Source organism: Coptis chinensis, chromosome 7, assembly GCF_015680905.1.
Source record: "Coptis chinensis isolate HL-2020 chromosome 7, ASM1568090v1, whole genome shotgun sequence".
Taxonomy (NCBI): Eukaryota; Viridiplantae; Streptophyta; class Magnoliopsida; order Ranunculales; family Ranunculaceae; genus Coptis; species Coptis chinensis.
The window spans coordinates 51,746,780-51,761,107 of record NC_141462.1 but is presented as its reverse complement, the minus strand read 5'-3'; the positions used below and the strand labels follow the sequence as shown (position 1 = coordinate 51,761,107).

At 41.3% G+C, this 14,328-nt stretch overlaps 1 protein-coding gene and 1 non-coding gene across 2 annotated transcripts; both read right to left on the bottom strand.

Annotated features, from left to right (window-relative positions):
• On the bottom strand, positions 1 to 741 carry LOC147487863 (uncharacterized). The gene has a single exon (XM_086574160.1). The coding sequence runs from the start codon at positions 739 to 741 to the stop codon at positions 1 to 3; it is 741 nt and encodes a 246-aa protein (XP_086430286.1).
• Positions 742 to 7,397: 6,656 nt separating this feature from the next.
• On the bottom strand, positions 7,398 to 7,501 carry LOC147487862 (small nucleolar RNA R71). Its single transcript, XR_015203414.1, has one exon. It is a non-coding gene; the product is annotated as a small nucleolar RNA R71 (small nucleolar RNA).
• Between the last annotated feature and the right edge of the window lie 6,827 nt (positions 7,502 to 14,328).

Below are 14,328 nucleotides of genomic sequence, written 5' to 3'. Positions count from 1 at the left end.
TTAAACTGTTTCCTTAAACCCGTCTTCTTCAACCCAAAAGTTAAAAAATCTGAATGTTTTTTTCTTTTGGTTTCTCTGTGCTCTTAAATAGACCACCATTGGTGTATGGTCTGATGTGGCTCCTGGGTTCAAGAATTCTGCCTCAGAGTCCCCAAATTCATTGATCCACTCAGCATTTAGTAATACCCGATCCAGCTTTCTCCATAACCTTATTCTCTGTTTATTATTCCATGTGAAGTAATGCCCTTTAAACCGCAAGTCCACCAACCTAGCCATTGTAACACATTCTAACAGGTCTTGAAAGTGTATCGGTCTTGTTACAGCCCCGCCAACTCTTTCTTTAGAATTTAGAATATAGTTATAATCTCCAATCACTATCCATGGTAGTGTTGTGTCCGACATGTTGACTATCTTATTCCACACCTCCCTTCTAGTGTTCATATCGTTCATAGCATATACCACAGTAATGAGAAACCTCTTACCATTGTTTGTAGTTGCCTCCATTGTAATACTTTGCATGTCTTTCATTACCAAATGCATAGTGACCATTTGTGTATTCCATAACACCCAAATTCTGCCCAACGCATCTTCACTGTAATTGTTCTCACATGCCCATCCATTACACACTTTCGAAATAACTGCCTCCATATTCTCCTCCTTAACCCTTGTCTCCAGCAGACCCATTATGCCTAATTCATATTTCATTATAATCTCTTTTACTTCATAGTGTTTAAACCCCATTCTGAATCCCCTCATATTCCAGCATCCAAGACTTATCATTGATGAGAGTTCTGATCTATTACCAAGGAAAAAAGCGGTTTCCTTGTTTTGACGTTCCTGGTATTGTAGCCTCATTCTTTCCCTTTACTGCTGTAAGTATCACCGTGAACCTTTTGCTGCACTTACTCTGTTCGCTATCCTCTTTTACTGTTGCTTCGATACTGTGTGTTTTCGTGTTTCCCTCCTCATTCCTCTCATCAGAATTGCCATGCTCCTTAGGTTCATCTCCTTTGAGTTCTTCAACTTTCTTATCCCCTATATTCTCATTCTTACTTCCTATGGCATCTTCTTCTCTGCCATCCCTTTTTACTCGATCTTTGCTGCTGTGTTTTTTCCCTGGTTTTTGCCAGCCTTCTTCCTCATCCAAGTTATGCACTTCCTGGATCTCTGGTTCCACCTCTCTCTTCTCTTTTCCCTCTTCTGTCCTTTTCTCCTTCATCTCTTCTGTAGCCTTTTCCTTCTTTATCCATATTTGAGTTTTTGCTTGCATTTTCTGTTTCTTCACAACTACCTTGCCACAATTACTTAGAGTATGTCCAAAAATATGGCAGTGAGTGCAACAAGGGGGCTTCCAATTATACTCAAAGTCTATCCTAATAGCTTTTTTTTTTTTTTTTTTTTTTTTTTTGATCGGTAAGCGAGGTTGTTAACGGGGTCCCCTATCCCTTTATTAAAAATAAAAGAACAGAAAAAAAAGGAAATTACAATCTCTCATACTCTTTCCCCATTACATCATCATATATAATTTCTTACATCATGAGGAAAGGTACTTGGCCTAATCATTGCATATGGATAAGCTGTAGTGGTACTTGCTACTCTTCAGCTAACTTTTCTATAACTGAGCAAAGCACTAGCTTGCCCTTTCGGGTGTTCTTCCCCCATTCCGCTATCTCTCTGATCCTGCACCCTCTCCTTTCCGCCCATCTTTGTACCCGATGTTTGGCCAGATCCACGGTCTTACGTATTGCCCTTGCCCTGATCATATGCCTCCTAGGTGGTGTTTCCGAGCCATCCTTCCCAATCTTAGTTGTATTCACCTGTTCTTGATTCACCCATGGCTGAGTCATCCCCTCTTGGACCATTTCAACCCCTTCAACCACTAGCGCGTGCCCTGTTTCAGTCCCTGGATCTTTTTCTTCGCTGGTTTCCTCGGGCTCTTTACTATCCTTCTTCACCCATACTGAGCTTTTCACATCTTTAGGCCGCTTCATGTTCTTAGGACACTTAGTATCATTGTGCCCAAACACATCACAACATGTACACCTTGTTGGCTTTCAATTGTATTCAAATTCCACTCCCAACCTTCTCCTCTCATCAATCACAAGAGGGACTCCATTTGGATACGTGCATTTTGTGTCTATCTCCACACACACCCTAGCATATGCAGTTCTTGATTTTTGCTCAGTTAATCTATCAACAAACAATGGAGTTCCAATCACACTAGTTATGTCACTAAATCCCTCCTTGTTCCACATTTCCATAGGTAGATTTTTTATGATCACCCATATAGGGATTGTTTTCAAATCATGCGATTCTACCTCAACAAACAATTTCCATGGTCTAATCACAAAGAGTTGACTTGCAATATGAAAACACCCCATATCAAGAACTGCTTGTCTCTCTTCCTCCTTTTCAAATTGAAAAGTGTACATGTTATCACCATATGTGTTCATGGTGAAGTTCTTGATATTCCAAGTCCTTCTCACCACATCTTTGACATAACTATACCCTAGCCTTCTCCCAACAAAATGCCCAACCACCATATTCTCATACTTCTTGTTCAAGCTCGCGAATTGGGAACTCTTAACATGAATTACTGGTTTGCCATTAATAATAGTAGGAGGAACATAATACAAAGTTTCCTTACCTACAGACTTCCTCCCGAGCATTTCAGCCCACGTTCCTTTGTTACCCGAAGTATTTGGGGTTGTTTCTTCTCCTCTCGAACCCAGATTTGCATCCACCATGCTTGGTTGCTGATCTGGAGTATGTGCAACAATCTCTTCAGTGATGTTTCCTACTACTACAGTTCCACACGATGCCACAGTAACGCTTCCACCTTGACTATGCACCTCTCGATATTCAAAAACTTCCTTCCCGCTTACTCGAGTATCAAGGGATGAATCATCCAATCCTTTTTCTCTGTTCATCATGGCTGTTGGTGTGCTTCCATTCCCTCGATTGTTCATCATTCGAGCTTTAGAGAATGTGTCGTTCATGGATTTTTCACTGTTCATCGTCTTCTCGCTTCTAGCCGTAATAGTCTTCTCTCCCAAGCTTGGCTGTTGCTCTGCTGTCTTTGCACCAGTCTCTGCTGTTGGGTTTCCTGCTGCTATATTTCCACAAGCATGTATAACAGTATCACTGCCTCCCACTTGAGAATAAAGTGTTGAAGCTTCCATACTTGCTGCTGGCCTCGACTTCTCAATTCCAAATCCTCAACACTTCACCACGCAAGTATGTAGGGATGAATGAGTCATTCTCTCGGTTCCATCCCCACAAATTTCTATCATTCGATCTTCAGAGAAAGTGTCGTTCGTGATTTTTTTTTCATTGTTCATCATCTTCTCCGCATTTCCAGTAGTAAATGGCTGCTGATCGTACGCATCCTCATTCGCATTCAACTTTACTCCCACTACTGCTGCTCCAGAAGCCTTCTTCACACTCACTGTGTTTGACGATTCACTTTCGTAATCCTCATTCTTTGTTCCCACGAAGCTTGTTTCAGAACTGTTAGACTTTTTTTCCCGACCATAAAAATTTGCCTCGATCATCTTCGGTACGTCTGGCCTCTTAAAGTTTCCATCTTTATTACCTTCAACAGCCTCGAGTCCTTCTCCCCTGCCAGCACGAACACCATGCGTCTTACTGTCTCCAGCTTGTTGCACTATGGCGTTCTCAACCCCAAACCCAGGAGTAGTAAAGCTTTCTGATTCTAGGTTGTTTCAGCAGCGCCTAACAAATCCTTTGCTTCTTGGATAAGTTCTTCTTCAGTTTTGTTAAATGTAAAACTCTCTGTTATCTCTTCGTTGTCACCCACTCCAAAGACTTCGTTGAGTTTATTCTGGATATATTCTACCTGGTCATCCTTGCTAGCATCCAAGTGCGACACCATAGTTGCTTCACTCCGTATAGGACTCTCCCTTTTCAGATCCTAATATTTCGGATCTGAGTTTTAGGTCTTGCGAACTCATGTTTCCATGGTGGCTTGATCCATTAACTTCATTCTTAGCCTTAATAGCTTGTTGGTCATTGCTCTTAACAGCAACGTTTCCCATAAGATGTCTTTGGAATTTTTCCAAAGATTCTTCCCCATATTTCAGCCTCATATAGTTCTCTATGTCATCGTCATCAGCTGAATCATCTTCTTCCTCACAAACCCTAGTTAGTGTGCTAGGGTTCACGGCTGGTGCAGCCCTAAAATCTTGTGATTTTCGCATGTGTTTTCCTAATTTATGGTAAAAAGACCTAAATGCCCCTTAGATGAAAAAATCACCCTAGCTTTGCCACCATTAATAGAGGCTTAGTCCTTTATTAAAAAAAAATAAATAATAATAATAATAGCTCTCCTTCTGTCTATTACAACAATTAAATCTTTTGGATAGGTGCAATTAGCTTTTATCTCCACGCAAACTCGGGCATAAGTTGTTCTTTTGCGATCTTCTGTTGGCTTATCAGTGAATAGAGGATTCCCTATGACACTTCCCACCTGGCTAAACCCATCTTCATCCCACCGCTCCATTGGGTATCTCTTCATTATCACCCAAATTGGTATAGTCTGTAACACCGCGTCATCATCCTCCATGAACAGCTTCCATGGTCTTATGACGACAAGCTGACTTGCGATGTGAAAGGATCCAATATCAAGTACTTTCCTTCTATCCTCTTCATCATCAAATTTAAAAGTGTACATAGTGTCTCCATAAGGCAGCATAGTAAATCCTTTCTTCAGTTTCCATGTTCTACATACTATATCTTTTACATACCCAAAGTGTGGCCTTTTCACGAAAAAGCTCCCTACTACAAGCATCTCATACGTTTTGTATAGGTGAGCAAACTTTGATGATTCAACATGAAGTATTGGCTTACCTTTGACAATGGTTGGCTGCACATACTTCAAGTTCTTCTTCCCCACGTTCGTCCTGCCCAGCACATCCACCCATGATGATTTCTTCTCTGTGTTCTGATAAGAGCCCAAAACTGTAGTTTTAACCCCTTAATAATCATACTGTTAGACCAATTATGTGAATAATAAGTAAGAGTTAACACTGATTACGCGTTTTTATGCATTTCAGGTTTCAAAGTCCATTATGTGCAGAAATGTACCACTTTAGCGAGATAAAGGAGCAAAAGTCAGCAGAACTTCCGAAAGCCGTATCTTTGGACTCAGACCTCGGAATTGGGCATACCTTATGTCAAAACGACCGGCTCGGAAAGAGCTTTGCAATGGTCCAAGCCTTGACCCAATCAGAGGAGCAGAAGTGGACGAAAAGTCTGTGGAAGTCAACTGCAGCTGAAGAGGCCTTTTTAGACTGAAAGAATTGGGTTTTGGGCCTGATTCTCTGGCCCAACCCATGGCTCCAAGCCCATGCACGAATTTTGGATCTGGATGTATAAAAACAAAAGCTTAAGTCTTTGTTAATGGTAGATAGATAATGGTAGCCAGTAGTTAGAAAATAATAGTTAGCTTAGAATAGAAAGTAGCCATTAAAATAGCTTCTAGATCTAGTTTTATTTAATTGTTTTTGATTAAGTATAGTTTCAATATCTAATTCATTTCATTAGATTAAACCTTGAATCTTGTTCTTCATTTGATTAGATCAATAAAGTAGTATTCTTTATCCATTTCGATTTTGTCAATTCCAATTCTAGATCTAATTTCAATTTATGTCCTTAGTTCAATTTAGTCATTAAATTAGATTTCATTATTGTTTAATTAAATAAATTTCAATGCTTTATATTATGTTTAGTTTTAATATAAATGGAAATGATTATGAATGATTCAAGGCTAAACCTCCATTAGAGGGGTTGTGAAGCCTTGATGAAAGCTTGATTCGATTATCGTTAGAGTCGCCGTATTTTCTATTCCACTCTAGAAATGATTAGTTCACCATGAGAATGGGTTTAATTGTTCACATGCTAGTTATGAATTGGTAGAAATGCCATGTATAATTAGGGATTAGGAATAACCAATTGTTCTGCGAAGCGGTTCAATTCGGATTCGACGATTTTCGTCGTTAGTGGATTAAGTTGAGTTAAGGTGGAATCAATCTCCCTCTAACTCCTTATCATAGAATCAACGTAGCATTCCCTTAGTATTCCGATAACCGACTAGTTGCATCTTGTGGGTAGTTGCATCGTAGTATAATTCCCTTCGTAAAACTCTCATAGACTTAAAAACGACTAGTTAGATTAGAAAACATCCATGCTAGAGCACTAGGAGTGGAACGAACTTGTCTACTCCACTATATCTCAATTGGTTGAGAGTAGAAATAAAGATTTGATAAACTTATAGCATCAGAAAGTTTAGTTTACTTACGTTGTGGATTCCTAGTTCATTTCGTAGGTAGACTATTCATTTTACTTTTATCAAATGGCGCCGCTGCCATCTTAGTTGCACTTTATCATTGTTTTCATAATAGAATTAGTAATTTTTAAGTCCCATTTCACCCACCCACCCTTGTTTGATTCATACCGTGGTTGCCGTTTCAGTTTTGGAAAAATTCGCGAAAAACGACCGAAGCGCCAGCATGCTTCAAAGAGAGCGACCAGCTATCTTCTTGGACTTCGTTTATACACTGAAGGCAAGGCGCAAAAAGAGAGCGACCAGCGCTATCTTACTGGAGCTTCGACTTTGCCTTGAAAGTAGCATACTAAGAGCGCCAGCGCCCTTCTCGAAATTCGGGATTTCCCGCGGTTTGATTTGAACTTCGAGTTGTCAAGTTTCGGTGTTCTATTCTCTTATAAACACCGAACGCGTGCACACAAGACGCTATTCATAAAGCGAAGCAAGGGCCGAATCAGGGTATTCCTTTCTTCCACACCTCGCGTCTCTCCTGTTAGAGGTTTATACTAGTATATCGAATTGTTTGGAGTGTTGCATGTGTAGTTAAGCTCGACTTAGTCTTGCATGAGATTAAGATGCGGTCGCATACAAAACACCAAACGTAAATACACAACAACATCAACAATCAAGTCTATCTAGTATACCACACACTACACCTCTAGCTACTATTCCACACACACCACCTGATATAATGGGGAAGAAAGAGAGACTCCTCTCGGACTTCTACAAAGCCTTGGCGATAGCCCCAAATCTTGCATCGTTCTAGCAAACCCGGTGGGGATTTGAGAATCCCTCCAAATATTTTTAATTTGTTACCCGTTTTTCATGGTTTAGACCATGAAAACCTTACCAAAGATATCGTAGGATTGAACAAGTCCTAACAACATTCCACCATCCTACGGTTGGTTGAACAAATTAAATTAAGGGTATTCCCCTTCACCTTAGCCGATAAAGGCGTCTTGGTTAAGCGCTTTTTAATTACGTGGACTCGTGGGCTAAACTTGTTCAGCTGTTTATGGAACATTTTTACCCACCCCTAAAGACGGATGAGATGCTTTCTAAGATTCATTTCTTTCGACAAAATCCTCATGAAACATTTTCAGAGGCTTGGAATCGTTTCACCGATCTGCTTATAGAGTGTCCACATCATAACTTAGCGAAAGACACGTTAGTTCGTGCCTTTTTCAAAGGACTTCAACATCACCATAAAGAAGTCCTTGACATAATGAATGGGGGTAGTTTCTTAAACAAAGGAGCCTCGGAGGCTTATAAATTTTTAGAGGACCAAACTAAGCGTAATAATAATTGGGGGGGTAGTGACGATTACTCCCGCTCCGCTAGTTCTTCTTCCACAGTTAAGGCTACCAGTATGTTTGAGGTTAAATCAGATCCTGAGCTTAAAACTCTAATTGAATCCCTCACAAAAAAGGTAGATGCCATTTCTGTACAACAAAAGCCAATCCCCGTTATGAATGTAAATTCAAATCCATGTAGTTTCTGTTGGAGCCCCGACCATCCCTAATCCCACTGTCCTATAGCCTATGAACAGGCTTGTTCCATTAATAGTGAACCTAACGCCCCTTGGAGACAAAATCCCAACTTCGGTTGGAGAAATAACCAAAACGTCACACCTCAAGGGTACAATCATCAATATGTTAGGCCAACGCAGAGCTTTAACCAAGCCCCACCAAGACAAGGACGGGGTCAGGGTAATTTTAATAATTATAACAACCAAGTGCAACCTCGACAAGGTCAAGCACAAGGTCAAGGTAATTATAATAATTATAATGCTAATAGAGGTATCGTTCCGGTAAATAATAACTATCAAAATCCACCAATAAATAATTCACGGGAAATAGTTCCAGTAACACCACCCGTGACCACTACACCCACACAGCCGGATCGTCTTGACACCTTTATACAAGTGAGCCAAAAACTTTTCCAAACCATGGCTCAATCCAACCAACAGCTTCTACAATCCGTAACTAATTTAACCCAACAGTTGGCTCAAGATAAAGCCCAAACCAAAGGTGTGTTTCCGTGTAACATAATACCTAATCCTAAAACAACAAACACAGCCTTTGAGGTAACGGATAATACTAGTAATGAATATGAAAATGTAGGTGAGATAAATGCAATCACCACTCTCCGTTCTGGCAGAGTGGTTGATAACAAGGTAACTATGCCTATAGTTACCCCACCAGTAGCCCCTACACCTGCTATATTACTAGATAATTGAAATAGAAATAGAAGAGCCTACCACCGTAGAGGTCCGGTTATAAACACAACCTAAGAAACTAAAAGCCACGGTTAAACATCCGGGTGATACCATTGCTAAATATAGACGTAAACCACCGCTTCCCAAAAATTAGCCATGTTAACTAAGGATACAAATTATGAGGAGATTAGGGATGTTTTAAGAATCTAACTATAAACCTTCCCTTCCTCGAAGCTATTAAAAAGCTACCACATCATGCTAAGTTTCTTAAGGAATTGTGTACTACTAGGCGTAAGACCAATATACCAAAAGACGCCTTTTTAACAAGACAATTCCCAACCTTTATCCGAACATAATGGAATTGTTAATACAAGGACCCCGGGTCGTCCCCATTGCACAATGCACCTTAGGAGATTCCTATACGACGACCGCTTTATTAGACCTGGGGGCTAGTGTTAACTTACTCCCATTTTATTTGTATAGACAAATCGGTCTAGACAAAATGCAACCCACTAAAATGACGTTGCAATTAGCTGATCGGTCTATTAAGTACCCTAAGGGTGTAGTCGAAAATGTGCTTGTAAAAGTGCAGGATTTCTACTATCCGGCTGATTTTGTAGTTCTCGATACAGAAGTCGCTAACGACTCTGTCCCGATCATTTTAGGGCGTCCGTTCTTGGCAACTGCCAATGCGCTCATTAATTGCCGTGATGGTTCAATGTCCATGTCTTTTGGCCATCTTGCTGTTGAAGTCAATGTTTTTAAAACAAGGACGCAGTTACCCGATTCGTCTATGGATGGAGAGGTTAGCATGATCGAGAGCTTTGCTCGAGATTATTTCAACAACACGTTCCCTGATAGTCATATGCCCAAAATTCTTTCCTTTGGAAAGTCAGACTCCAACATTTTCATTCCTACACTAGTCGATACACATGTTATTGATGAGGACGGGATAGATGACTTTCTCAAAGATGTAGAGGACTACCATAGTAATGTGGATATGACCAATCTAGATGAGGAATTTGATGAGTTTCTTCGAGTAGGTGACAATTCACCCTATCAAGAACTAACTAGCACAACATCCACCTCGATTCCCTCCTTCCACCCTTTCAAAGGAACCCGAAGTTTGCACTTTTCGATCCCCGTTGTTTCTTCAGGCTCTATAATTTTTAAATCCTCCTAGCAAACAGATACTTCAGAAGGACAAACTATTTGACACCTTCATTTTCAGAATTGAGACAGTCCCTACACACACAATGAATGAGTTCGGTGCTAAAACCAAATCCTCATTGTGTACAAGCTGTCTTTCTACAACTTTTCCATATCCACCTTATTCTCCACAACCATTCACTTTTCCATACTTATTTACTAAAACACCCACGCATTCAAAAATGAAAAAGAAGGTGCATGATAGGTTACACAATAGGGTTACCCAACTTCGTTTGGATTCCACTAGGCTGTGTCGTAGGAAATCTTGGTGTTTCATTGTATTTGGATATGTTTGCTGTGATATTTATTTATGGAATGATCCACAACTATTTCGGTTGTTGATATATGATCAACTGCATGTTCATACATATGTCTTAAATAAAGTCTTGAGTATCTGACTATAAACGACTCAAATTTCTGTGTTGGTGCATTTCCTCTCATTCCAATATATTGGTGAGTGCACCATTAAGGTAACCGGGCCCTCCCTATGGAGTGTGTGGCTGTAAGTACCGGATCCTAAGTCCACGGTTCACATAGTTCACGTTTTCCACTCTTGCATGTTTTTTCGGATTTTTTGAGTCATGTTTTCTATGGTGTGAATTATGTCTTTATTGCTTATTGTTTTTCCTTCTAAACTAAAAAAAAAAAAAATAATAAAATAAACATAGTAATCTATGAAGTCTCGAATCGACTTTAAAAGACCCATCGCTAAAAACAAATTTTCTAAGCTTCGTTGTAAAAAATTTGTTTGGGGGTGGGGTGTTCGTGTTTCCGTACTAAATGTTTTATGTCCCACTAGAGTTGCTTAGGCCGTTTTATTGTATTACGATTCGGATTGACATGATCTATTAATTTAGAGTTCATTCGTTTCGCGATAACTTTACGCCATGCACGCACTTCGAGGCGTTTTCCACTATCTCATATGTCATCCGAAGTCGGAATAGAGTGTTTTATGGATCATTGGATAGGAAATTCTCTCCTGATCATTTCCATATCTCATTCGCAAAAATCGGACCGGTAACGAAGCGGGAATTTTGATTTGAAATTCGCGAAAAAAAATCGAAAAATCGAAAATTTCGATTTGGGCTTCAGCCCAAGTCGCCCACCACCGCCCATGGAGAAAGGCGCGCTCGCGCTCTTACCTTCTTTAGCAACAGTTCATCGTTCTTCCATCTTCCACCGCCATTAACAAGCTCAAAACCTAGAAAAATAAAAATTAAAAAATAATACCATAAACCCACGCCAAAAATCATATCCCAACCCATTTTTGTTTGCAAACACAAATCAAAACAAACTCCACCACCTCCACTGTTCTTCAAGTCGGTCAAGTAAAACCACCACTACCACACCCTCTACAAACCCCAAACCGTGAATCAAACTAGATGGCTCAACGCCAGATTATACCGGAGCAGATTTTCGCCGACCATTTCGCTACCGCTTTTACGGTGTGAAATGGCTAGTAGAGACTGGAATAGTCTCGGTACTTTCCAAGACTTCTACCATGAAGACTTGGTCGACGGTTCTACAACACCGGAGTTGGAGGGGAGTCGGATTTTTGTTTTGGTGAAGAAGAAGAGGAGGGAGTTGACTACGGGTCGTTGGTCGGAGATTCTAGGCATTCCGCCTAGAATCAATCTGATGCCGCTTTTACAGAGCCTCGGTTTGACGGGTTGAGCCGCTGACAATGCATCGCCATCAATGGGAGCTACAATCCAAACTCCCATTGTGTGCCAAAGTTTCTAAGGACCAACCAACCGGGCTACTGACCTGCTGGATTGGTCGAATGTCCTAGGTGCGACAAGGTCGGTGACATCGGTCCGACCTGCCTCCATCGCCCTATGGATACCCAGAGCGGAAGTACGATTTCTGTATCCCGGTTTTTTGCTGAACATGATCGGGAGGTTCGACGGTCGTTGGCACCTCTTTCCGCGGCTTATCACTAAGATCATGTTGAAGATGAAGGCAACTCCCGGCCTCGGAGGATTTACATTACCCCGCACGGAACCCGCGTGATCTATAGGAGTGTGTCCAACAAGTCTGGAAATTGCCCGAGGATAGGGAACAGCCGAGGAGGAGGACGAAAGAGGGTAGATGAGGATGAGTCGGAGGAGGATGAGGAGGATGGCACCTGCTTTGATACGGATGCCTTCCGAGGTGTTGGTCGATGCCGAAGCGCATGACTATGCTACATAGGGCATCGTTCACTCAACACTCTCTCGCAGACCTCCGGACTCGACAGCCACCATTCACCACAACTTCGAGCTCCGCGACCCGGAGGGAGGATGAGATGGGGAGCAGGCGAGGGTCGAGATGGAAGCCCCGCCGTTTAGAGTAGAGATGCTAGCACGCTTCCCACCTCATACGCATCCGCCTCGAGGACACAGCTACTAGGCATGAGCGTCGCCGCGAAGGGCGATCGACCGCTGGCCGGACCTTCTCGAGCCCGTGAGCCACCACTGAAGTTCAGGTGCCCGCCACCACCGCTGGCGAGGTGTTTAGAGAGGATGAGGAGTGATAGTGGTAGTTATTTATGTTTAGTAGTTGTTGTTTTATTTACTTTTGTTGTCTTTATTGTAATGTAATTTTTATTTCAGTAATGTGGATTTTGTAGTGATACTCCGAATGAAAATTTTAATATAAGGGGTTATTTTCAGTTTGTGTGCTTGTTTCATATTAATCCCACCTTCCAAACTTGTTTGGGGTGGTTTGATCATTTCACGCTTTTATTTTTATAAAACCCTAGTGTTAGAATTTCATCATGAGTAAGGTGAAAATATGGTCAGATAGGCATATCTATGATTGAGAATCATTGTAGGATGAAATCTAGATTAAATAGGTACATTCAGTCATAATATCCAAATAAGAGATATTGGGTTTGAATTAGAATCCGTGATATGAGTTGTTTCCGTTTTGAAGTTTGGAGATTTTAGGATTCCGAAAACCGCCAAATTAGTTTTGGCAACTTTCCGATCCATTCGAAAGCAACTTTAAGCCTATATAAACTTGATACAATCTATCCTCACAACTCACATTACACCTAAACTCCATCACTCACCCTTCAAACCCGCGATTCCCACGTTTCGACTTCATTTTCGCATTTCGCAGCTTCGGAGCGCCCGCCCTTCTAGTTGAAGGCCACGCCTACAATTCTGTCGAGAAAAATTTGGTCGAGCGCCGCTACGCTTCTAGTCGAGCGACCAGCGCTAAGTTTGGAAATCAAAAAATACAAAGAAGCGCCTAGTCCTAGTCGAAGCCAGAACCCGCCGCTAAGTTACCGGAATTCCAAAATACAAAAGATACCGCGCTCTAAGTTTTAGCGCCACGACTCGACTCGGACTAGAAATTTTCCAGCCACGCGTAGTTTCCGGATCATTCGCAGCTATTCCAAAGCGTAATTTAGAGATGACATCTCTAATATTGATACCGAATCTTTTCAAGATTTGTTCCAAAGCATTACTTTACGGTGCTTGGTTTCAGAGGTGATCACATATGTTGGTCGGGAACCTCTTATGGTAAGACCGGGCTGAACTTTATTCTCCAAAGACTTGCATCTTATTTTTATAATAACTGCATTTTCTTTGAGAGACCGGATGGAGAACAAGTGTTCTCCATCAACATTGACGATGAACCAATGGAGATTACGTGTTCTTGCTAGCCTTTGTTCTTGGACTTGCTATGCCCGGCTGAGATACAAGACCCATGGTGCTATTGGGTCGATAATATGCATGTCTACACCTATGAGTCTTTGCACGAGGCTTATGGGGCAGGCATTTTCCTCAGATTGAGGACCAAGGGGACTATAACGCTGTTCTTGGTAGCCCGGGTCCATGAACATAGGAACTGTTATGTTTTGGATAATGCTAAACATTTTAGGGGAATGGCGCTTTTCTTTCGTGGAATGACGCCACTTGCAGCGCTTTTCCTTGTTTTTTAGCCAATGGACCCGGTTCTATGACCTTCCCGTGACTTTGATGTCTAGTTTAGCACGAGCCTATACTATGAGGCATAAGTACCTTCTTATGCCCGTTCTAATTTCACGATTATGCTATGTTTCTTTCCCTGCTTTTTTGTACACGTTTCACGGATTGGATTAAGGTAGACACGCGCGACCCACCAATAGTATTATCCGAATGTAAATGACTTGGCATGGGTGGCGGATACAACCTCACCAGTTGCACCCTACACCCCATCAGACCAAGTGGCACTTAATAGGTTAGCAACCATAGATGATAAATGGCGTGAAGCCCGGCAAATTATCATAGCATGGCAGATCGCTGGAAGGAACCCACTTCTTTATAGAAGTAGAGGATGACGAAGATGACTTAATAACAACGGGAGTGGAGGTAAGTTTTAGTTTTGTTAGTGTCCGCTATGTCCCAAGCAATTTAATTATGTTAACCCCATAATGGGTGGAACTCTTATAGAGTTGTGTCGCTTTTATTTCCTATATTAGTAATGCTCTAACATTGTTTTGTAGATGTTTCGAATTTCACGCTGGCTTCAATGGTATTTTTTCCTACCCTCTTTATTTACAATGCTTTGAGGACAAAGCATG